General features: G+C 45.1%; 1 protein-coding gene across 1 annotated transcript; it reads right to left on the bottom strand.

Moving 5' to 3' along the window:
• Positions 1 to 416: 416 nt before the first annotated feature.
• On the bottom strand, positions 417 to 25,079 carry POMP (proteasome maturation protein). The gene is made up of 5 exons (XM_068116100.2): positions 24,931 to 25,079; positions 23,529 to 23,626; positions 21,965 to 22,127; positions 20,837 to 20,930; positions 417 to 581 (listed from the first exon to the last, which is right to left on the bottom strand). The coding sequence occupies exons 1-5, from the start codon at positions 24,931 to 24,933 to the stop codon at positions 514 to 516; spliced, it is 426 nt and encodes a 141-aa protein (XP_067972201.1). The 5' UTR covers positions 24,934 to 25,079; the 3' UTR covers positions 417 to 513.
• Positions 25,080 to 25,163: the final 84 nt, after the last annotated feature.

Raw genomic sequence — 25,163 nt, forward strand, 5'->3', positions numbered from 1 at the left:
ATATGATCGCACGCAATATGTTCGGACATAAACATCCGGAGCATTGCCGATTCGATCAGTGCTTTTATATAATCACAGCACGGCTCGAGCTAATGCACCAGCCAAGTATACCGAGTCTGCCATCGGAAAAACACCCCTGCATTCCCATTAAGTTTTCCTATTCCATCTTAACCACCGTGGCAGCCCTTTTCCTGTTCCACCGTATCCCCTCTCTTATCGGGCATTGCTACCAACAGGGACTTTAGCCTCGAGTTAATATTAACAGCTCTCGAAGCTCCAAGCGTGTATACAGATGAGCCGATAGCTGGACCAAGGCGACATCGAGTACCCGGGTGTTTCAGTTGTAAACATTTGGCCTCCCACGTGGAGCTCGCATTTATTGAACGGCCCTCGCCCACCCCAACAGAGACAAGCGCTGACTTTGAACTATTTTTATTACTCAATGGAACCTTCAGATAAAGAGTTGAACGTCGTGAGATGACCTGGTCTTTCACAGGTGTCGAGTGGAGATTGTTAGTTCAGCTTGAAGGCGCGCTCTATCATAACATGGGGTTCACCCATCAGCTCGCTGGTCCCTGGATCTGAGGGTTTGGGAGGGGGTGGGGGGAGTGTGCGGTCAGAGAATAGTGGGAGCAAGCACAGCAACGATAACATATCGGGCTCCATGCACTGATGGGACCATTTCGCGACATCAAGGAGAATGTAAGAAGCTTCTATTCTCTTATCGTCTTTCACATGGAAAAAGAAAAAGCAGTGAAAAAAAAAATGTTTTTTGGGAAAATTATGGGGAAAAAATGGAAAAATGGAGTGGAAAATGGTCTTTTGGTACAACTATCCAGATCCAGTCCAGATATTCGTTTTACATCACATCTCTACAGTGCACCCGTGCATTTGTTACCCACACCGATCGCTGTTATCTCAAACTCACAACCACCCCACTTGCATTTTACCTGGCAGTTCTCCAACACGAAAAACGGATAAACGCCTGTTTTGCCATGTTGTTGTTGCGTTGTTGTTGTTGTTTGCCATGAAATTCAAACGCATCATGCGGTAATGACTACATTATCTCTTGCTGCCCCTTGCCATCATTGCTGCACGGAGAGACGAGGAGCCATCTCACGATATCGTGAGAGCTGCGACGGAAAAGGGCCTGGAGAGCAAAAACTTTTGGCTGCAGAGTTGTCTCCACTCGAGGCCTCGCTGCGCCTGAAACAGACCTTTTAGATCTTTACCTTCAAGGAGAGGTGGGAAATCTCGAGTTGGTTGTGCTATCGTTTTCCTCTCTGTGGGTCTCATAATATTGGTGATAAGATGTTAATTATGTCTTTTTCATTTGGTAGGGCGATGCACACTCAAGAAACAAATCAGATCAATAACTAAAGATCACATTTGAAACTTAATCCGATTTATTATTGCGATAAATGCAAAACACTGGGAGGAAGCTGATATGAAGGTCCCAAAGCTTTCAACTTACAGAACACAAACTGCCATCAATACAGCGTCCTTCACTCCCTCTAACGATTTGGCCGATACCCACTCCTTACCCGACACGTTCCTCTTGTATTAGTGGGCAATGCCACATTGTGATGATTTGTTCAAGGAAATGTTCACAATCTCAGCCATCGCCGGGCGACATATCTCCCGATCCTTATTCCAATTACATGCTTGACGTGCTTATTTGATCACTTGTTCATTCAATAAAGCCCGACGTCCATTTTACGTAGACTTTCATGTCACTACATATTTAAACAGCCGTTGTGGCCACGATACTTTCTCAGATATTGTTCACATTACACTATCACATTGTTCAGATACATTACAAAGCCAGCACTAAAAACTGATAGTACACATTAGCAACATGAAGGGCATAAAGTAAATCTGTATGTATATATAAATACATATAATACATACAAATATATATATATATATAAAAATCTATTGTGTGTGTGTGTGTCTGTGTCTGTGTCTGTGTCTGTGTGTGTGTGTGTGTGTGTGTGTGTGTGTGTGTGTGTGTGTGTGTGTGTGTGTGTGTGTGTGTGTTTCCTCATAGGATAGGTTTTAAAGGCTTTGAGTAGAGCTTTAGGAGGGATTTGAGTGGGGGCGATTAAGGGGCAATCTTTGAACACGACTGTGTCAAACAGTTGAAAGACCTAAAAGACTGAAGACCCAAAAGACCCCAAACACCCAAAATACCATGAAGACCCAAAATACCCCAAACAATCCAAAAGACAAAAGACCTTGGACTCCCTTAAAGACCCAAAATTACCCCTAAAACACAAAATACCCCGAAGACCCTTAAATACCACAAATATCCAGATCGAGGACCCAAAATACTCGAATGACTCAAAAGATCTGGAGGACCCAAAAGACCCAAAAGACGCTGAAGACCCCAGAGGACACAAAAGACCCCAGAGGACACACAAAAGACCCCAGAGGACACACAAAAGACCCCAGAGGACACACAAAAGACCCCAGAGGACACACAAAAGACCCCAGAGGACACACAAAAGACCCCAGAGGACACAAAAGACCCCAGAGGACACAAAAGACCCCAGGACATAAAAGACCCCAGGACATAAAAGACCCCAGGACATAAAAGACCCCAGAGGACACAACAGACCCCAGAGGACACAAAAGACCCCAGAGGACACAAAAGACCCCAGAGGACACAAAAGACCTGTCATTTTGCACCCTGTCCAAAACAGTCCAAAAGTCCAAAAACTGTTCCAACCTGTCATTTTGACGGGCTTTATAATAGTACTAGCGGGGTCACCCGTGGGAATCCCACGGGCATGGATGTGTGTGACATTTCGACATATTGAGTTATATGCTGCACATTCATTTTTACAAAATGGTTACTGGCAAGTCATCAGATCCAGAAATGGTGTGATGAACACAATTTATTTATTTCACATAATATGTGACCCCTCACTCCTCTCCACCTGACACTCTCCTGTCTCCACCTGACACTCTCCTGTCTCCACCTGACACTCTCCTCTCTCCACCTAGCACTCCTCTCCTCTCCAAACCCTCACATCCCTCTCCTTTCCAATCCCTCACCTCTCCAATCCCTCACACTCCTCTCCAATCCTTCACACGCCTCTCCAATCGCGCCTCACACTCCTCTCCAATCGCGCCTCACACTCCTCTCCAATCGCGCCTCACACTCCTCTCCAATCGTGCCTCACACTCCTCTCCAATCGTGCCTCACACTCCCCTCCAATCACTCCTCTCCAATCGTGCCTCACACTCCTCTCCAATCACGCCTCACACTCCTCTCCAATCGTGCCTCACACTCCTCTCCAATCGCGCCTCACACTCCTCTCCAATCGCGCCTCACTCGCCTCTCCAATCGGCTTTCCCCGTCTCGTTTCTCTCCTTTTTCTCCCGTCTCGTTCTTTTTCTTGCTCCAAATCGGCCCGTCGGAATCGGAAAACGGCCCGTCTCGCCCGTCGGCCCGTCGGAATCGGAAATCGGCCCGTCTTGCTTTTGTGCTTGTGCGTAAATAAATTGTGTTCATGACACCATTTCTGGTGTTGGGCTAGCGGCTAGGGTGCCGGCTTAGGATCCTGGGTTCGAATCTCGGTCGATCGCCGAATTAATGCCAGGGGGGTTGACTCAGCCTGTCATCCTTCCGAGGTCGGCTAATTGAGTACCAGTTCACTGGTAATTCCCTGTTTGTCGTTGAAGGCGGCAAAAAGGGTTGGCGTCAGGAAGGGCAGCCGGCCGTAAAACATTGCTTCAAAAAGGGGACAAAAAAACAACAACTACCACGGTCCCCGAAAAGGCCAACCCCCGCTTTGCGGGGAAAAATGGCCTCTAAACGGTGGTTTTTACACCATTTCTGGATCTGATGACTTGCCAGTAACCATTTTGTAAAAATGAATGTGCAGCATCTAACTCAATATGTCGAAATGTCACACACATCCATGCCCGTGGGATTCCCACGGGTGACCCCGCAAGTTTGCATTGACGTTCGTCGATGGACTTGTTCGCCCGTCTCATTCGTTTTCTTGCTGCATCCTGTTCAAGTCTGCGTTCTTCATCGATCGTCTCATTCATTTTGGAAATAGAAGTTTCCACGCAGCGCATGAATTGTCACGATCCTCAAGAGGAATTTGTCTCGTAATCATCAAATGATAAATGGCAAGTAAATTATATTGTGGAAAATTAAAGATTTCAAATAAACCTATTTAAAGTGTATTCGCACATAACTAATTTTAAAAAACGAAGAAATATCTCTCGGTAATTTCCTGAAACATATTTTACTTCCGGCTAATAATGTTGAATTAAATAAAAACGAAGAAATATATGTCGGCATCATTGTTGACGTTTTTGTGACGACTGTCATCAAACGAAAAAGTAATATATCTTAACGGAAAAGCAAAAGCGAATTTTTAATACGTATCGACACGTTGCCGTCGGTGTCATGTTAGGCGGTGTATGATACACCATGACGCGATTTTAAAAAATATATCTGCATTTTCCCGCGTGTGTGGAATGTTCTCAATTATTGCTGACACCGACTCTAAAACCATCGATAAAAATGAAATCATATGGTGAGTTAGATTGGAGATAAAGGCGTGAGAGAGACTCAATGGCCTTGAAGTTACAGGCATTTGAGAATTCATTTCGTTCTATAAACGGCAACTTTCATCGGATTTTCTTCTCGTTTTTTTTCAACCGAGTCTAAAACTATGTTAGCGACTGTGAAAAATGAAATGATATATCGAATTTAAAATAGATATCGACACATTGCCGTCGGTGTCATGTTGGGCGGTGTATGATACACCATGACGCGATTTTAAAAAATATATCTCTGCATTTTCCCGCGTGTGTGGAATGTTTGTGGAAAATTAAAGATTTCAAATAAACCTATTTAAAGTGTATGCGCACATAACTAATAAAAAAAACGAAGAAATATCTCTCGGTAATTTCCTGAAACATATTTTACTTCCGGCTAATATGTTGAATGAAATAAAAACGAAGAAATATATGTCGGCATCATTGTTGACGTTTTTGTGACGACTATCATCAAACGAAATAGTAATATATCATAACGGAAAAGCAAAAGCGAATTTTTAATATATATCGACACATTGCCGGCGGTGTCATGTTGGGCAGTGTATGATACACCATGACGCGATTTTAAAAAATATATCTCTGCATTTTCCCGCGTGTGTGGATTGTTCTCAATTATTGCTGACACCGAGTCTAAAAGTAAAACCATCGATAAAAATGAAATCATATGGTGAGTTAGATTGGAGATAAAGGCGTGAGAGAGACTCAATGGCCTTGAAGTTACAGGCCTTTGAGAATTCAATTTGAGAATTTGAGAATTCTATAAACGGCAACTTTCATCGGATTTTCTTCCCGTTTTTTTTCAACCGAGTCTAAAACTATGTTAGCGACTGTGAAAAATGAAATGATTTATCGAATTTGATTTGAAATAAAACTGGGGGAGAGCAAGACACCACGGGCCTACAAAACAGGACTCAAAGCTATGCGAGTTAATAAAATGGTGGATATTTGTTTATAGCCACTCCCAGAATGGGTGGAGCTATGGGTGGAGCTACTCTGCAAACCGAGTAAGCCACACCCCGGACAGACACCCAACAGATAGACAGACAGACAGACAGAATCATCTACGGCTATTATAATATAGATACATATAATACATAAATATACAGTGCATTCAGAAAGTATTCAGACCCCTTCACATTTTGTTATGTTGCAGCCTTATGCTGAAATCGTTTAAATTCATTTTTTCCCTCATCAATCTACACTCAAATCTACACACACAAAAAAAAAATCTACACTCAATACCCCATAATGACAAAGAGAAAACAGGATTTTAGAAAGTTTTGCAAATTTATTAAAAAGAAAAAAACTGAAATATCACATTGACATAAGTATTCATACCCTTTGCTATGACACTTGAAATTTAGCTCAGGTGCCTCCCAGTTCTCTTGATCTTTGAGATGTTTCTACACCTTGATTGGAGTCCACCTGTGGTAAATTAAATTGATTTGACATGATTTGGAAAGGCACACACCTGTCTATATAAGGTCTCACAGCTGACAATGCATATCAGAGCAAAAACCAAGCCATGAGGTCCAAGGAACTGCCTGCAGAGCTCAGAGACAGGATTGTGTCAAGGCACAGATCTGGGGAAGCCTACAAAAAAAAATCTCTGCTGCATTGAAGGTTCCCAAGAGCACAGTGGCCTCCATAATTCTTAAATGGAAGAAGTTTGGAACAACCAGGACTCTTCATAGAGCTGGCCGCCCGGCCAAACTGAGCAATCGGGGGAGAAGGGCCTTGGTAAGAGAGGTGATCAAGAACCCGATGGTCACTCTGGCTGAGCTCCAGAGATCCTGTGTGGAGATGGGAGAAACTTCCAGAAGGACAACCATCACTGCAACACTCCACCGATCTGGGCTTTATGGCAGAGTGGCCAGACGGAAGCCTCTCTTCAGTGAAAGACACATGAAAGCCCACTTGGAGTTTGCAAAAAAGCACCGAAAGGACTCTCAGACTGTGAGAAACAAGATTCTGTGGTCTGACGAAACCAAGATTGAACTGGTTGGCTTTGACTGAGGATAGGGTTTTACTGAGGATAGGGTTTTACATTTGAGTCCGTTTGTCTGTTTGTCCGCACAGAATAAATAGGATTTTCTCTGCAACCGTTGGTCCGATTGACAGGAGATTTTCACCAAAGGTTCGCCACCTCCTGTAGAATTTTTGTTAATGATAATTATTACGTCATATGTCATGTGGTATGGGTGCCATCTTGAAAAAAACCAAAAAAAAACCTCTATATCTCTAAAAGCGTTGCATCGAAAATATTGAGACATGGCTCAGTGTAAAGAACTCTCAATGGGGAATAACATATGTTAATCATGATGTCAAAGGTGCCTCCATTATGTCATAATTGGACAAGTACAAAACTTCATCAGATCAAAATGAAATTTCTTGAGTGTCATCTAGTGATAAATTGGTGGAGGAAAAAAAATAAAAATAACGACGTCATCAGTCATTTGGCTTGACAGCCACATTTGTTTCAACACAAAAGCCTTCAACACCACTAAAAGAGGTCCTGGTGAGGGTCTGCAATCTGATTGCTCTTTCTTGTTTACAATTGCTATTATAAGGGGGATGGAAACCTATCCAATCAAGATATTCTAGTTTTGTATTTTTAATTTATTGTATGAAATTTGTAGAATTTGTTTTTCATTTGGAAGTTGTGGGTTACGATGTGTAAATACAGGTGGAAAAAGTCTGATCTACTACAATTTAATTCCAGGCTACAAGGCAACAAAAGGTGAAAATTTTGAAAGGGGGTGTGGACTTTTCATAGGCACTGTAAGTAATAATACAATGTATATATATATATATATACATATACAATAATACCCCGGCCTATGTCATTAATTGGTTCCATAAGCCGTGACGTAACTCGGTTTTTGACGTAAACCGGGCGTAATGCCTTTTAGCTCTTTCACGAGCCTTGATCTTGTATACAAAAAAAAAAAAAAAAAAAGCCTTAAAAATACCTTAAAATGAAGACCAACACCGTAAAACTAGAGTAAATAACTCGCGAAAGTATATAACTATCGCTAAACCTTAAAGAACACTAAAAACACATTTTAGTCATATTTTTTAATGAGTCATGAACACAATTAATAAATGAATTTGTAAAGAATAATAAATAAAATTAATAAGATTATGTTATTCACCTTAAACATGGCGTCTCTTCTGAACACAAACATACATTTTAGCAGTCTTATCCGGCGGTGCCTTTTCAGTGACATATGCGAGAATACGTTCCCTATCATTAATGATGGTCGATACCGTCGACCGTGGCAGCCCTAAGGCATAGACCTTATCGCGAATCGGTAAATATCAACAGAGGGCGCTCCACCGCAAAGCATGATGGGATCAAAAAGGGGGCAAAGGTAAACACGAACCCAGAAGAGGAAGCGTCTGTCTACGATCGACGCTGTTTACGGAAAGGAAGATGGCTAATCTGAAAGAAATTCAGCGTTTTTTGGCATTAAAATCCAGCGATTTAAAGAAATATTTGAGGGAAAGGGGGGTTCCCATTGGAGAAGAGAAACAACCTGCTTATGCAAGAACAGTTCCTGAATGTTGAAACCTCGATCGGCCATACAAATATTGCCGGGATGGAACTTGTCTACAATGTTCGGCATCTTTACAATTTTTTTGTCCGACGTGTTTCCTCCTGTAGGTTTGGAAATGTATGAAATTGTTCCGCTAGGTGTAATACCAACAAGGCACTTGAGAGTAGGTCTTGACTTATATTGGCTGTACACTTGCGAACAAAACTTGGGAGACGGTGCTTTGTCCTAATCCAAAGCGAAATACTATTGCCCCTTTCCGATCCCATGACGCATTACAGTTCCGATTCGCGATAAGGTCTATGCGCTATCACCGACACTTTTTCACCTTTTTCATACCTTTTAATCAGATTTAACTTATCTTCCATCGTAACCACATTACGCTTGGAAACACGAGCATTATCCTTCTTAGGACCCATGGCTAACAGACACAGTAAAGGAATACTGTACGTCGCCTCTGTTTTGAATGAGAACCAGCAGCTGTGCGTACGTACAGTATACTGTACGTACATTTTAATATATTTTTAATGTGCTTTTTATTGTATTTAAAATTGTTTTTTTAGCTTCTTTTATTGTTAATTTATGTACTATTTTATTTATTTTAAATATATTTTTAAGGAAATTTTTTTTTTTCACGTCCGTAGGAGTGACGTAAAGTCGCACATAATGACGTTCGCTGAACTGAAATTTACTCGAGAAGAGTGGCGTAAAGTCGGATTTGACGTAGGTCGAAATGGCGTAAAACGGGGTATGACTGTGTGTGTGTGTGTGTGTGTGCGTATATATATATATATAAATATATATATATATATATATTGTTACGGATCTCGGGGGTCGGCGCTCCCCCTTATCAAGGGGGGGGGGGGGTTAATCCCCTTGTCCTTTTAGCTGGCCGTCCCGAGTCCTGGGAAGTTATAACGCTCCTTCCGGTCGGTATTAGCTAGGGTCATTGGTCAAGGTAGTCCCAAATACCTACTTACTAATCCGACCGTAAAGCAGGGAAATAACTCCCGCTCGAACCACGGATATGATGGATAATGCCGAGTGGTTTGCAATCCACGATCCGAGCTATTAACAAAGACTAAACCCGATTCTGAGCGGTTCCTAATCGTGCCACAGGTACTCAATTGAAAGAAAGGACGGATGCGATCGGATTAGGGAAAACCAGGAAAGAATAAGGTAATTTATTACAAATATACAGGAGGAAAGGGGAAACGAAAGGATGTACAGGAAGAATAAGAAGAAGCAGGACACAGGGCAGTCTTAAAACAGTCTTATTCTATGCCCCAGACAAACATACACACTCACACGGGGATTGTAGCTGGTAGATGGCAGGTCCAGGTAGATGGTGCAGGCGATGAGGTCCAGGCTCCGGTCCCGCAGGCGAAACCCGGCAGGCAGCTTCGCGCGTAGTTGGAGCGCGACCGGACCTTACATATGGCGGGCGGGGGGGGGGGGGGGGGGGGGAAGGCTCGTGTCCTTTGTACGTAACAAACGTATGGTCGTGTCAAATTCTCTCTCTCTCAAGTTCTAATTCAGCGCCAGCGAGTGAGTCCTCCTTTGCCAATGTGCGCTCCATATAGGCTTTCACAATGCACTCAGCGCTCTCTCTCATCAAGTCCACCAAAAGAAGACGTCCGTGCAAGTCCGTAATAGGGCTTTGCGCTCGTGCTTATATAACGCGAGCCAAGATCACTCCGCGCGCTCCAAAACCACGCCCACCAGCGATCTCACCTCAGCCCTGGTTGGTTGGTGAGGGCTTACCGGCCACGCCTTTGACGGCTGGTTGACAGGCCACACCTTGTTTTTGGCGTTCCGCCCCCTTCTTCCTCGAGCCTGACCGCATGGTTAATGGCGGCAGTTAGAGCGAGCTTCAGCTCAATGGCAGCGAACGCTGCAAAAAAGGCGCATAATGGCGGCGCTTGGAGAGAGAGGTCGCAAAATGGACGAAAGGGCCTACTCCTTATTTGATTGATGCAACGCAGATTCAACGATTGGAAACACGGCCTTAACTAAAACACATAACAATGAAATAACTGGAATTCCTATGGTGACCTATGTGTTGCTGTGGCCTAACTAGGGGTGCAACCTTTAACCTTTAATGTCATATTCACAAGTGATTATTTATTTACAAAAGTGTGGGTTCTAAAACCGCAACACTGCACCCTCCCTTTTTCCAGGATCGTCCCGAGCCGAAATAAAATGAACTACCTTTTAACTTAGTGTGACACTTACGTGTGGTTACCCTCTACTTTTACCCTCACCCTGAGTGCGACAGTTTTAACACTAAATATGTCCCACCTGCTGCGTTGCATCCTACCTGACTCACGCCCACAATTAACCGAATTGCCTTTAAACTAAACATTTAGCCGGTGGGGAGAATTATTTACAAAACACTAATTATTTACACTGTCACCCAGGACCTGTCTTTTGTGGGAAAAGAAAATATATTTAGAGAAGAGGAAAAATGCCATTGCCATGCACTGCACCGATACACCATACCATATGTACCCAATAAAATGCACCATAATAAACAAAATGCACCAAAAAGCACCATCATAAAAATGCACAAAACACACATTTTAAAATAATAAAATGATGTCTTCTTGCTTCTCTGCTCTGCTGGGCCGATGTATCTTGCTGTCTTGATGGATCTTCTTGCTTGATGTTGTTTATTTAATGAAAAAGGGCACACACCGCGTCTGCTTTTTATTATTTATATGGCCAGCAGGGCCAACTCAGGTGGTCCACTGCTGGGCATGGATGCCACTTAAAAACAGTGGTCCGCAAGGCAGATACCGCTGGCAACAATGGTCGGTCCCAGCAGAGATGCCAGGCCAAAGAACGTGTGGTCCACAAGTGGTGCTAGGCCACAGAACGTGTGGTCCATATGGTGCATCAGTGCAGGCAGGAGGCAGCAAAGGTGCGGGCGCACAACTGCGGTCACCTGCACACTTCCCTCGGGCACAAAAGAACAATGGTCCATGAGTGGGGAAGGAAGGACAAGCAGATCAGCGGGCAGGGGCGCAAGGGTACACATCAAAGCAAGGTAATGCAAGGTGAGGGGCGCAGGAGAGCGAGCCGAGAAAGCTCATCCCTAGCGTACGTCATCCCCCCACGTCACCTACCCTACCCTTGCCCTTACCCGTATTTACACAATTTACACCTTCAAAAATTCGTCGCTAACGTCTTGTCCTTCCCATATCTCCCCTAATGCCAAATTCGTTCCCAATCCCTCCCAAGGAGGAAGGGATGGAATTTCAACACAATGCCTCACCCACGTCCTGATGCGTCTTTCATTCCAAATACTTGCACACAAAAACTGGTGTGGAGACTTATCACTTAGGTGAGTGGATGTGGATGGTGCGAAGAGATTTTCTTCCTATCTATCCTTCTAAATGACAACACTTTACACTACCCGGGGTCTTGCCCTGCCAATCCATTGGCCATCTTTAAACTATGCGGTTCTAAAAACCAATTCCCATTGCACATACTGTGGCGCTCTCCAATTTGGGGTCTCACTCCCCCGGTTTTTCAACCTGTGCCCTCGCACAATTTCAGGGCTGGGTCGTGTGGCTCACCAGCAGGTCCGCTCACCTGCACACCTCCGCCACTGCAGTTGCCACCCGAGCTTACCTAGCTCCTCACCCTAACCTGGGGAAGGCCCTCTGGCTCCCTTACCCCACTAATGCCCCCTCTGACATAGGGCTACCCGGGTCCTCTCTCGGGATCCACGGGCCCCACTGAACTCTACTACCTGGCTCCCAGAGCCTACCTGCGGCCTCACCTGGCCGACAGACTACCAGTGGCGGAGTGCCCATTTAACCATTCCTACTGCCAGGCTCACACGCCCAGCCATTCCACACACTAATGCACCCAACAAAACACTTCCGTACTACTACACGCACCACAGATGTCAATATCCAACCACAATTTACCTACTCCCTCTACCTACTTTTAAACTACCCTCCCTGGGTACTCGCGAAGGGGTCCATCCTTCCCCCATCCACTCCTTCGCACCGCACCATGCACTCCACTCCACGTATTCCACACTCCCACTCCACACCATTCATTCCACACACCTGTACTTCACCTGCACATCATGCAGGTTAATCACTCAACACACACACACACACACACACACACACACACACACACACACACACACACACACACACACACACACACACACACACACACACACACACACACACACACACACACACACACACACGCACACACACACACACACACACTTTTCTCGAGCATTGCCTCATTTCAACAAGCTCACCAGCAAGACTCTCATACCAATTCCTCATTTCATGCGAAACCTCATGCTCACACACACCGCATCATTTAAACTAACGACTCCCTTCTAATACTCGTGCTCCCCGTCATCCCTTATACTAAGCACTCCCTCGTCGTTATAATCCAACTACTCTACTCTACGTCCCCACGACAGGTACATTGTCACTACTTAATTCTTGGTCACCTATAGTCATTTTCTAGATCCCTAACCATTATCCAAGCCCTCCCTGGCTAGTTTGTACTGCCACCCCATAAACCTATACCTCCTTTGCCCAAAATGGATGTGAGGGATGGTAGAGCCACCATCCCTCTACATCACTATCGCCATCACTACTACTACTACTAGTCCACTACTCTGAGCCTCTCGGTGCGCCGTAATACATTTTCGTCACAGCTCGGCTTCGAAAAGCCGGCTATGCGTGCGGATTGTCAGTCTCCTGTAGGTTGGGTCCATCCGGCAAATACGATTCTGAGGAGGAGGCATACTCGGTCCGAGATTCCACGGTCCATCTCAGCGCGGAACCTTTCGGTCTCCGGCCCGATGACCCAACCTCGCCCGGTCGGAGCACCGCGCCCGCCAGGGGGCGAAGGTCCGTCCGACCTGGCCTTTCTCCCCCGAAATCGCGCCGCTCGCCGCTATGGCGCGGCACCAACCATACAGGGCGGAGCCCGGCCCGAATCGTGCACAGCGCTCCGTGCAGGAGCGACGCGGCAACGATCCCTGCCGGCCCCCGCAGCACACAAAACGCACCACGCCCCGAGCGCTCGCGTCGGCTGCACGTCGGCCTAATCGCTGCCCCGGCCAGAGTCGATGCTCCTCTCGCATGCCCACACCACTCGTCCCCGTTCTACACTCACCAAACGCGGTGCTCCAACGCCTCTCATACACTCCACACATTCTACGACTGCACTCGCTCATGCATTCCCTTTCGCTCCACACTCTCGCGCACTCATTCCATCCGCACGCTCCATAATCACACACACCTCCTTTACGCACTCCGTAACACTCCCGGGTGTGCACTTCTGCATCCACCCACTCAGCGCACACCTACCCATGGGTGTGCACTCTTTTGCACACCCAATAACGCGCTCTGGTGTGCTCTCCCGCACACTCACCACAACCAACTCAGGTGTGCACCCTCGTACACGCTCCTCATCCATCCCAGGTGTGGCATTCTCGCACACGCTCCTCATCCATGTCACACTCCGTATCACACTCACCCTCACACATACACTCCATTGTGCATTCTCCCTCACTTTCACACTCTGTTGTTACGCACCCGCGCTTCGGTGCCATTCGCACACGCGCGCCATTCGCTTTCATACACCTCTCCACGGACCTTCCACAAGCGCCCGGGTTACGCCGGGATCCCAAGCGCGTGAAAAATCCTCTCGCGCCAAACACTTTTGCTCCAAATCTTTTCGCGCCATATATTACCCTTCTCACCTTGGCGCTTCCTCCTCTTTGCCCCACCACCTGCAAACTTTAATTGGGGTTATGCAGCACGACATCACGATGTGAATTCAGACTTTGAGTACATTCCATCTCAATCTCCGATTCATGTACTAACTCCGTCGTCTTTTCAACCCCAATTTCCACTATTATTAATTCATTTTCCTTTCCCTCGACGACCGGTGGCGCTAATAGAATTAAATTTTCTAATTCTGCGGTCGTCGGCTTCTCTATCCCTTGGGTCGCGATTTCTACCCCGGTTCACCCGGCTGTGCCTTGCTCTTCACTCAACCCACGCTCCTCAAGTCGCGCTACCCCGTCGCAGCGTCGCATACCCTTGTTCCCTTCCCGCTCGACCTGCGGTCTCTGCTCTCCCCACATTTTTGTATGTGGTCACCCATTTCGTTTCCAAACCCTTCAATTAGCTTCTGCGTTTTGTCCACCCCCGATTGTATGGCTGCCTGTATCTGCGCCATGAAGGCTTGCATGTCTACCCCCTCCCCCCACCCCCCGTTTGTGCGGCCCTCATCGCCATGTGCGAGGCGCCATTTTTTGCGCCTGCAACCCCGACTGCTGCATCCTCATTAATTTCCTCCTCCATCTCTCCCACTTCTTCCCTGGGGTCCTGGGTTGCCTCTAACTCCTCTTCTATTTCCCCCACCGGCATCCGATCGCCTTGGTTATCCATGGCACGATTTAAATTTAGATGTTAATAAAAATTTCGGCCGCTCGAAATTTTGACCAAATTTGTTCAGATAAAAAATTTGGTTCGGGCTTCAAATCCCACTCCCAGACACCAATTGTTACGGATCTCGGGGGTCGGCGCTCCCCTTATCAAGGGGGGGGGGGGGGGGTTAATCCTGTTGTCCTTTTAGCTGGCCGTCCCGAGTCCTGGGAAGTTATAACTAGTGCTGTTAGCTAGATTCAAAATCCCGTCTCGGAACCGTCTCGATAAATTTTCAATTTTCATAACGGGATCTCGGATCGGCTCGGTTCCAGGCAAAGTAAATAAAAAAAAAAAAATAAAAAAAATAATAAGGCTTCAAAAATAATGGAATTTCATTACAATATATAAACAACAATGAAAAAAATTCATTTCTGATGTTGAGTACTTAAATTCCGACTTAGCTTCCATTTACCGGGATGAAATAAAATACACCGCCTACATGCAGATGATCGGCCACCGATGGGACCGGGTTATCTCATTACAGTTTGTATTATCGTGTAATTTCTTGCTCGGAATGTCAGAGAGAGGGAGAAAATGTTTCTGCCCAGGCATATTCGAGTCCCGGTTGGAGTTTCATTATCATTTTGTGAGTTGTGATCGCCAAGGGGCTCGCTCCCCCCCCGTTCCCCGTTCCCCTCCCCCGCCCGGCAATGCCGGGTACTTCTGCTAGTAAATTATAAAGCAGGCGGTGTCGTGATCACCCCCCCCCCCCCCATCCTTATTTTGACTCTGTGACTAAAGTAAACGTAATCAACTTATCAGGCCTAAAGTGGAGATAAGATAACCAAAATACTTTCACATTCAAACCGTCAAACCAAACCCCGAGGGATTCTTACAATTTATAGATTTAGCGTTGCAATTAAAACATAAACGTTCATCAAAAACTCATTTCATAAAACTACATAATGTATTGTACTTGTATTAATACATTGTGTGTAGATTAATCCGTTATAAACGTGTTTTTAATCTAAATAAACATCGTCCCTCAATTCACGGAGCCTCGAGCGAGTCCCTCGATATTAATGTGCAAAAGACCATAGCAACCACATTCCGTAACTCGTCTCCAAGGACGGACACGTGACCGCAGCGTAGCGGGGCGAGGCGGAGTGATACAGCGGAAGGATTCAACGGTTTAAATGAAGCCGCGATGCGGCGGATTTTCATTGTGACCTTCATCCTGATTTCGTTACCTGCGCCACCAAAGGTAGATGCAGGTTATGTTTTCACTCCTGTCTGTTTGTCCGTTTGTTTGTGAACACAATATCTCAAAAAGTTGTGGACGGATTCGGACGAAATTTTGTGGAGATGCAGCGTGTGTGACAAGGACGACATGATTAGATGTTGGTGAAGATCCGGATTCGGAATTCGGATTCGTTTGCAGTGCATTGTTTGTTGACGAGGGGAAAATCCTGGAACAGTGAGTTTACTTTATCTATCATCGTTTGTGTCAGTTCAGCTACACTTGCGAAAAATGATGCTTGTGCAGAAGCAGAGTAATGAAAGCAAGGCTCAATAAATGCCTCTATTATGGAAAATATCTGCAAGAAGTTGGAATTTTAACCGGGATTTTTTTACCGAGAAATTGCGTTAATCAATTTATCTCGGGACCGTCCCGAGACCGTCTCGAAAGCCGAAACCGCCGGGATTTCGTCCCGGTCTCGGCTCGGTTGACAGCCCTAGTTATAACGCTCCTTCCGGTCGGTATTAGCTAGGGTCATTGGTCAAGGTAGTCCCAAATACCTACTTACTAACCCGACCGTAAAGCAGGGAAATAACTCCCGCTCGAACCACGGATATGATGGATAATGCCGAGCGGTTAGCAATCTGCGATCCAAGCTATTAACAAAGACTAAACCTGATTCTGAGCGGTTCCTAATCGTGCCATAGGTACTCAATTGATAGAAAGGATGGATGCGATCAGATTAGGGAAAATCAAGAAAGAACAAGGTAATTTATTACAAATATACAGGAGGAAAGAGGAAACGAAAGGATGTACAGGAAGAAGAAGAAGAATCAGGACACAGGGCAGTCTTAAAACAGTCTTATTCTATGCCCCAGACAAACATACACACTCACATGGGGATTGTAGCTGGTAGATGGAAGGTCCAGGTAGATGGTCCAGGCGATGGGGTCCAGGCTCCGGTCCCATGGGCGAAACCCGGCAGGCAGCTTCGCACATAATTGGAACGCGACCGGACCTTACATATGGCGGGGGGGGGGGGGGGGGGGGTGGGGGGAGGCTCGTGTCCTTTGTACGTAATAAACATATGGTCGTGTCAAATTCTCTCCCTCTCTCTCAAGTTCTCATTCAGCGCCAGTGAGTGAGCCCTCCTTTGCCAATGTGCGCTCCGTATAGGCTTTCGCAATGCACACAGCGCTCTCTCATCAAGTCCACCAAAAGAAGATGTCCATGCAAGTCCGGAATAGGGCTTTGCGCTCGCGCGCTCCAAAACCACGCCCACCAGCGATCTCACCTCAGCCCTGGTTGGTTGGTGAGGGCTTACCGGCCACGCCTTTGACGGCTGGTTGACAGGCCACACCTTGTTCTTGGCGTTCCGCCCCCTTCTTCCTTGAGCCTGACCGCATGGTTAATGGCGTCGGTTAGAGCAAGCTTCAGCTCAATGGCAGTGAACGCTGCTAACAAGGCGCGTAATGGTGGCGCTTGGAGAGAGAGGTCGCAAAATGGACGAAAGGGCCTACTCCTTATTTGATTGATGCAACGCAGATTCAACTATTGGAAACACAGCCTTAACGAAAACACATAATAATGAAATAACTGGAATTCCTATGGTGACCTGCGTGTTGCTGTGGCCTAACTAGGGGTGCATCCTTTAACCTTTAATGTCATATTTACAAGTGATTATTTATTTACAAAAGTGTGGGTTCTAAAACCGCAACAATATATATATATATATATATACACACACACACATACAATATATAATAATAATATAAATATATTAGAAACATTGGAATTCTTCCAGATTATTTTTAGTTAAATATCCTAATCAACTAGGGAGATCACGACAATCACTGGTGTATCACATTCCACATAAGAAAGCTCTAATACAATGCCACAAAAATACATGCCACGCGCGCGCGCGCACACACACACACACACACACACACACACACACACACACACACACACACACACACACACACACACACACACACACACACACACACACACACACACACACACACACACACACACACACACACACACACACACTAGATAGGAGACTAAAAAGAAACTCACCTTTGTCAAAGGGAGAAACGTGGTAGTAAAGGTTCTCAAAGATGGTAAAATACCACAAAGAAATCGCAAAACACCACCGATACACATCTCGGATGAAAACCAAACTTTGCACGACACCAAAAGAAGCAGAAACCTCACAGATCAGTTTTCAACGAAAGAAAATAATTAGTAAACACGTACATAATTGTGAAATAAAAATAAAATGCTTTGATTTGGCGAAGGAATCGAAGCACTGATCCGATTTCAAAGATGACAATAATAACTAAGAAGTCGAGAAAAACTCAGGAAGCACTTGAGATAACGAGGAGGGGGAAAGCACACGATGCTTTGAAAATGATGTGAATACATCACAGATGTCACGAAATAGCACTTTTGATTAGAAACCTTCACCGAATCAATCACAGGTAAATTACGTAAACTGTACACAGCAATGATAAATATATGTTGGACTCGCACACCACCTCATGTAAAGTAGGGGTAGTTTAAGGAAAAAAACACAATTGCTTATCTATTTCTCTCATGCCTGAATGAAGAAAAAAAAAAATGTTCAACAGAAATTATTTGTCACCATCTTTTTGGAGCATACCGAGAATGTCATGTAAATAAACATTATAGCACAACAAAGATCATGATGGGTCTCTGGCCCGGAACCACATTATGCCACCTCGGGTTAATGGCAAACCCACAGAGGAGGTTTAATTGGTAATTTCCTCTAAAAAGAGACAGGTGGACTTAACGATTCTAACCCTCGTCCTGCAACGTTCCCTGTTAAGATTTCTTGATCTCGTATCGAAGTGCTCACAAACCAACAGACATTATCGGGTTTTGTGTTCCGCAGAATCGCATCTTTACTTCTCGTAATATAAAGACGGCATTTCGGTATTTCCCGTGAGGTTCGTAAGAGGGAACGGCAATGGGAAACCCCAACAATGGATGCTATTTCCATATTTACCAACTTAGACGGATGATCTCCTACCTGGCGGACATCTGATCGCATTAACGCACTTGCAAGCTTTTGTACCCAGATAACTTCGACACGAATGTAAACTGTTGAGAACCGAATCAGCATATCAGAATAGCACCTCAAATCCCAAAAATCATGTTTTTCTGATGACGAAAACACGGAAACCTCTGTATGGGTCATTACAAAAACAAGGAGTTCCCTGCAATACGGAAGAAGTTTCACCCATGCAGTGTTTTATATGGTAGGTATCTCTCAAAAGACTTCCTCTTATAGGTTCAGAGTGCTCTTGGCCCCATTGCCTTCCTTATAAGATAAACACGAATTACTGTAGTAATAGGAAAAGTATTAGTGATAATTATCTTTCGGGGTTTTGTTTTCAAACCATTTTCGTGCGAATTATTATTCATGGCAAATGTATATCTGTGTATACTACAATTCATAAAAAAAGGTAAATATAGATGGTGCCGCAGTCGGACACCACACCACAATTGATGCTAATCCGCAAAGATAAAACAACACACGTTTTTTTTCTATACTGAATCGAGGCTCGTGAAAGAGCTGACAACCGCGAGGGAAAGACAGCACAGGGGGACCGCGAGGGAAAGACAGCACAGGGGGACCGCGAGGGAAAGACAGCACATGGGGACCGCGAGGGAAAGACAGCACATGGGGACCGTGAGGGAAAGACAGCACATGGGGACCGCGAGGGAAAGACAGCACATGGGGACCGCGAGGGAAAGACAGCACATGGGGACCTCGAGGGAAAGACAGCACATGGGGACCGCGAGGGAAAGACAGCACATGGGGACCGCGAGGGAAAGACAGCACATGGGGACCGCGAGGGAAAGACAGCACATGGGGACCGCGAGGGAAAGACAGCACATGGGGACCGCGAGGGAAAGACAGCACATGGGGACCGCGAGGGAAAGACAGCACATGGGGACCGCGAGGGAAAGACAGCACATGGGGACCGCGAGGGAAAGACAGCACATGGGGACCGCGAGGGAAAGCCAGCACATGGGGACCGTGAGGGAAAGACAGCACATGGGGACCGCGAGGGAAAGACAGTACAGTCAACTTAACGGTGACATGAAATAAAGTGTCAAAATCTGAGTAAATCTTGGTCAGGTATAAAAGTGTGCGACGTTTAGGCACAAATCTTTATCAAAATATCAAATCAATACTGGCATACACTATCTTCCGAACCGTCGCCTGACAGACGACGTTGTGGAAATGGATCCAAATCCTACGAAACTTCCTGGCCTATCGAACCTTCAGCATTGAGAGATGCAAGAAGAAGCCGAAACAATACAGGCTGCCAACGATGCCATCCATACTTTACTTTCCAGAAATACGAGAAAAAGTAAGAAGGGAGATAATCTTCGACGTATTTACAGTTGCTTCTGCCTGCTGCACCAACAAGCTCCAGCCATTACATCTGTCCGTGAACAAGGAATACAAAGATGAACTGGACAGGTGCTTCCATTCTCGGCATGCCGGTCAAGTGATATCTTTGTTGGGAAAATGGATGGCGAGGGAAATTTGTAAGTTTCCATCTACATAAAGACAACCATTTTGAAGCCCATCTACACCCACTGACCATGAGGAAGTTGGCAAACGACGGGAACTCATCAAAGCTGGTTTCGTAAAGGCTGGTCTGTAAATTTAATTAAAAGTCTTGTAACAGATGTTTAGTTTTGGCAGACCTGACTTTTAATAAATTTGCTTTTGTATTGAACTCTGGACTTTAGGTAGATCGACTCGTGCAGAGGAAATGTTCTCTTGCTGCTTGCATTTAAATGTACATTTTGTTTAAAATAAATAGGTTTACACTGTATATCTGCTGCGTTTTCTTATTACAATTTGAGGAAAATCAAAATAAAATGGTAATTATGCATGGATATTGGGTAAACTACAGTATATTAAAGACAAGTTCTAAAAACCCGTGAAGAATGAGCAGTAGCTGCCTGCCCTTGCACACCATTCAAAAAGTCTTCAAATCCGATGCGTTCATCTGTACCCAAGATCGTTGCTGTTCCAATACCAGAGCTGTGGAGGCAAGGGAACCTGCCAGCCTAAAAAGGTAAGAACGGAAGTTTGGGAGGAAGGGTAGGAAGAGTGGGGAGAGGGAATTTCATGAGATTGACCATGGAAGTGGAAAATCCTTCTCCAAAACATTAACAACTAGAAAGGCACTCAGTGGAGCGCATACCCAATGCCAGGCTGAACAGTTTATGTTTTGTATCCCACTGATAGGCCGGATCTGGATTCGAAAAAAACCCAAAAAAAAACACCTTTAGAGGCCATTTTTCCCCGCAAGCGGGGGTTGGCCTTTTTCATTGGCCGTGGTTGTTGTTGTTGTTGGTTGTTGTTGTTGGACCGTGGTTGTTGTTGTTTTTCGGTCCCATTTTTGAAGGCTGAACAGTTTATGTTTTGTATCCCACTGATAGGCCGGATCTGGATTCGGAGCTGAACCAAAATCTAATGTTTTGAACAATCTAATGTTCAAAATCTAATGAACAATTGTTCTCGTCACCTAACCAACTCATCCACCAAGTTCAGTCATAACGTTTTTTAAACATCACGTTATATAATCGCTTTTCGCTCAATGTCTCAATGGTGAAGAAACACTTAAAAATTAAATAATTCTCGTATCCGAATCCATATTCAGATCTTTACCAAAATCTAATCAGTCTTGTCACACACCCAACCTGTCCACCAAGCTTCGTCCAAATCCGTCCACAACTTTTTGAGATATTCTGCTATGTATAGTTTTTGGCCCTCTCGCAATGGTGAAGAATCACTTCAAAAATTCTACCAGCCGGATCCGAATCTTCACCAAAATATAATCATTTCGTCCGTGTCACATACACTACTTTTCTGCCAAATTTCGTTTGAATCCGTCAACAACTTTTTGAGTTATCTTGTTCAAAGTCAAACATACAAACAGACAAGGGTGAAAACAACCTCCATCCACCTTCGTTGGTGGAGGTAACAATCCATAGGGTGCAGTGCCCAGGCGAACATGTATATCAAAGGAGGTATGGCATTATGTATTTCAAACAATCTCTCAAAACTGCTGAGAACGCGAATTGGAAAGAATACCGACCCTGCGGGTGACCTTTAGTTCATTGAGCAGACGTAGTGGTGCGTGTAAGCCTTGTGTGACACGGAGCTCAGCCAGGCCTGCCATGGGCTCAAGATTTGAGCATAGCCGTTCGGAGGCCTCCAGGGGGTGCGAATTTTTGATCTGGGAAAGCGTGCTCGTAAACCTGCGCAAAGGCAGTGGGAAGAGTAAATAAATTAATATCAACAACCTCAAGGTTCACAAAGCAAACTGCACGTAATCGTAACATCGATCACATGCCACAACAACTCTGAATTACTAATGTACCACTTCATTTCTCAAATATTCATGCAAATGAATAATATCATTGTGGAAATGGCTTGTTGGAGTCAAGATTGTATAGCTTAGAAATAGTTATTTCCTTAGTACACATATTAGCATAAGAGTGAGGTAATTTAATTGTTATTGAGGATTATGCATCTTTATTTGTAAAGAAAGCTGTCTTCTCTCCCTGATGTTTGTGTCTAAAACCGCAGAGTCCGGCCTTGCAATGCCAAAGAGGCGCTAGTTTTGATGCCTGAGCAGAGATAGGAAACCCGCCAAAGTGTGGTGAGCGAGGTGAGTATGACGTGTGTGAGGTGAGTAGTATGAACATAGAGGGGGGTGTAGGACGAACGCCACCGGGGGAGTTGCCATTAATAGACGGACTGGTTAGTGATGGAATCAGGGCGCCTCCCCACAGAGATCATGTTAACTGTCCCGGCTTGGGATGAGCTGAGACAAACCGGCAGTGCCGCATTGCGGAACACACATGCATGCAGGCTGCCGGAGCAGAGATAGGAATGGAAGGTCGTGCTCAAAGAAAGCAGTGCAGGGTGTGCGCATCGTATGGCCCCTGTAAACATTACAGAAAAGGAGGGGCCATAAGGTAAATTGAGGGGAGAGCCATGTCCCTCACGAGCACTACAGAAAGGGAGGGGGATGGGACAAGGAAAATTTTTGCTGTGTCCCTCACAAGCATTGCCATAAGGGTGTGTGCGTGTGTTGATGAAGAAGAAGCAATCATGGATGCTGTTTTGGAACATGGATGCCATTTAACGGTGTTGGTTCTGAAGTAAGAGTAAATTTAATGGGTTCAAAAGTTAATTGAAGGGCTGTGGTTTGAGGGCACGACCCAAAATCAAGTAGAGCATCACAACTTGGTAGCATTGGATAAATTGGCTATGTTGAATCATGATCGAGGAGCGGGGAAGGATAAAACGGAAAATGTGTTTTGACAATGATAGGTCAGAATAGAGATGCTTCCAGTTAGCACCATTTTGATGTCTACAGCCACTGGAGAACAGGAGTAGGTCAATTTGATTTCGTGAGGACCCCTTGTGTGCCAAATTGGTGTTTTAGGAGATGGCACTTGTACCTGCCACCAAGACATCAATCAGCCTACCTGCTGTTGCGGGAAACTTGTCCATGCCACAACACCACCTGCTTGCCTTGACCGGCCCATGCCAGCCAGACCGACCTCTTTGCCATATGTACCTTCTCCAGAGATAATTAAATTTTAAAAAACAATAAAAATCATTTGCATCACGTTGTCGAGGTGACTTACCCAAATCTCAGCGTGTCATGAACCCCATACTCTGAACTCCCAGGCACGGTAACTCGTCCTTCCAATTCCGCCACTCCCGCTGTAGGTCCAAGCAAGCTCTGCAGAGAAGGGTATTTGTGATGTTATTATAGAATCAATGTATCCGGCAGGTTGGTGAGGAGGGAGGTAGCACGATTACCTGGGAGCATTCTTTCCGAGAGTTTGATTTATGACTGTAAAACTGCCAGACTGGAGTTTTGCAGGTAAGGTGCAGCCTTTTACTATTCTGCACCTTGTAATTTATGTCACCCCGCCCCTCGGATGGACGTTAAGCCGGACGTCCCATCTGGAAGCATGAGCTGGTGAGGTCCGACAAGACTTTACCTTATTCCAGGTGAGGTTTTATTGGAGTCTAAAAAGATGAGTGGGAGCACCTTCCTATTGACATGAGTGAAGGTGTTCTTCGTGATACCACGTAGCTGTTGGGTTTTGTTAACAGCTGACGAAACATGCCAACGTGATTAGAGTTCTCTGTCTATGATGACTGATGCCTCCCAAATCCTTTTCCATGGGGGTACACTGTCACTGGGCAGTTCAGCTCCTTACTTGTTGTAGCGGGTATACTGCATCCACATTTCCACGGCCGATGTGCAACGCGCATGCATCCTTGTTAAACTGAAGTTGCCACTATTCTGACCATCTTCTTTACATCGATGATGATGATGATGATGATGATGATGATGATGATGATGATGATGATCACTGAATCCACCAACCAGCAGCTCAACAGTGGAAATAGGAAGTAGATTTAAACTGGAATTAGATAGGCACATGTAGTCAGGAATAGTAGGTAGCTAAGGTTACGGATCAGCGATTGTATACCTGGGCAGTAGTAGTACTTGTGAGGTCTGTGAGAGGGCCTCGTCAAAAGGTGAATGTGCCGTCAGTGTTTGCTCATTCCTCACCATATAATTATATTATATTTATAACCTACAACCCACCACACCTCCCCCTCCAAATATATAACACTCTGGTGACGTCTGGCCTGTTCATCCCAATAATGTCAATCCATAAACTGATCATGAAATACAGGTGTTGATATAACATAGGAACGATGGGCCAAATGTACTCCTCCTCCTATCAAAGTTCCTTGTGTATCGTTGTACTGCATATCGATGATGTCCATAGAGTGAGGAAGAAGAGCACGTAAAGCCTCTACTTCCTGCATTTTAAACATGGTCTGCAATACAATACTTTGTGGACTAAAGCGAAAGGTTTCGCACAACTAAACCCAAGTACTTAAAACGACCGACTTAACTGATAAAATGAGAAAAGCGTTCGGGTTGACCGACTGTACCAGAGGCAGAGGGTTAATACTTAATGTCGCTGTTCGCAAAGCATTCACTCGGTCATGTAAACTTACCATGACGATGGCAGATCGGTGAGAGAAATAAGAAACGATTGATGAGGTGAATAAATAGACGAAGGGTGAAGAAACAAAAGGCGCGAGAGGGAAAAGCGAGCACGCTAACGTGACTTCGCAAACGGTAGTGAAACCGGAAGTAGGCGAACGGAAATCGACATTCATTCCGTTTTCTTGGAACAAGTACAAATATCTTTTATTTTAAAAAAAGAAAAAGTCGGTAAATTTTGTGT

Source organism: Myxine glutinosa, chromosome 5, assembly GCF_964187855.1.
Source record: "Myxine glutinosa chromosome 5, kmMyxGlut1.1, whole genome shotgun sequence".
In the NCBI taxonomy this organism is placed as follows: Eukaryota; Metazoa; Chordata; class Myxini; order Myxiniformes; family Myxinidae; genus Myxine; species Myxine glutinosa.

What these genes read in the sequence shown, in the direction of transcription:
- POMP (XM_068116100.2), bottom strand. An exon ending in CATGACACGCTGAGATTTGG is followed by an intron (nt 22,128 to 23,528) that starts GTAAGTCACCTC and finishes GCCTTTGCGCAG; the next exon opens with GTTTACGAGCACGCTTTCCC. An exon ending in ATTTGAAGACTTTTTGAATG is followed by an intron (nt 582 to 20,836) that starts GTGTGCAAGGGC and finishes CCAAACCCTCAG; the next exon opens with ATCCAGGGACCAGCGAGCTG.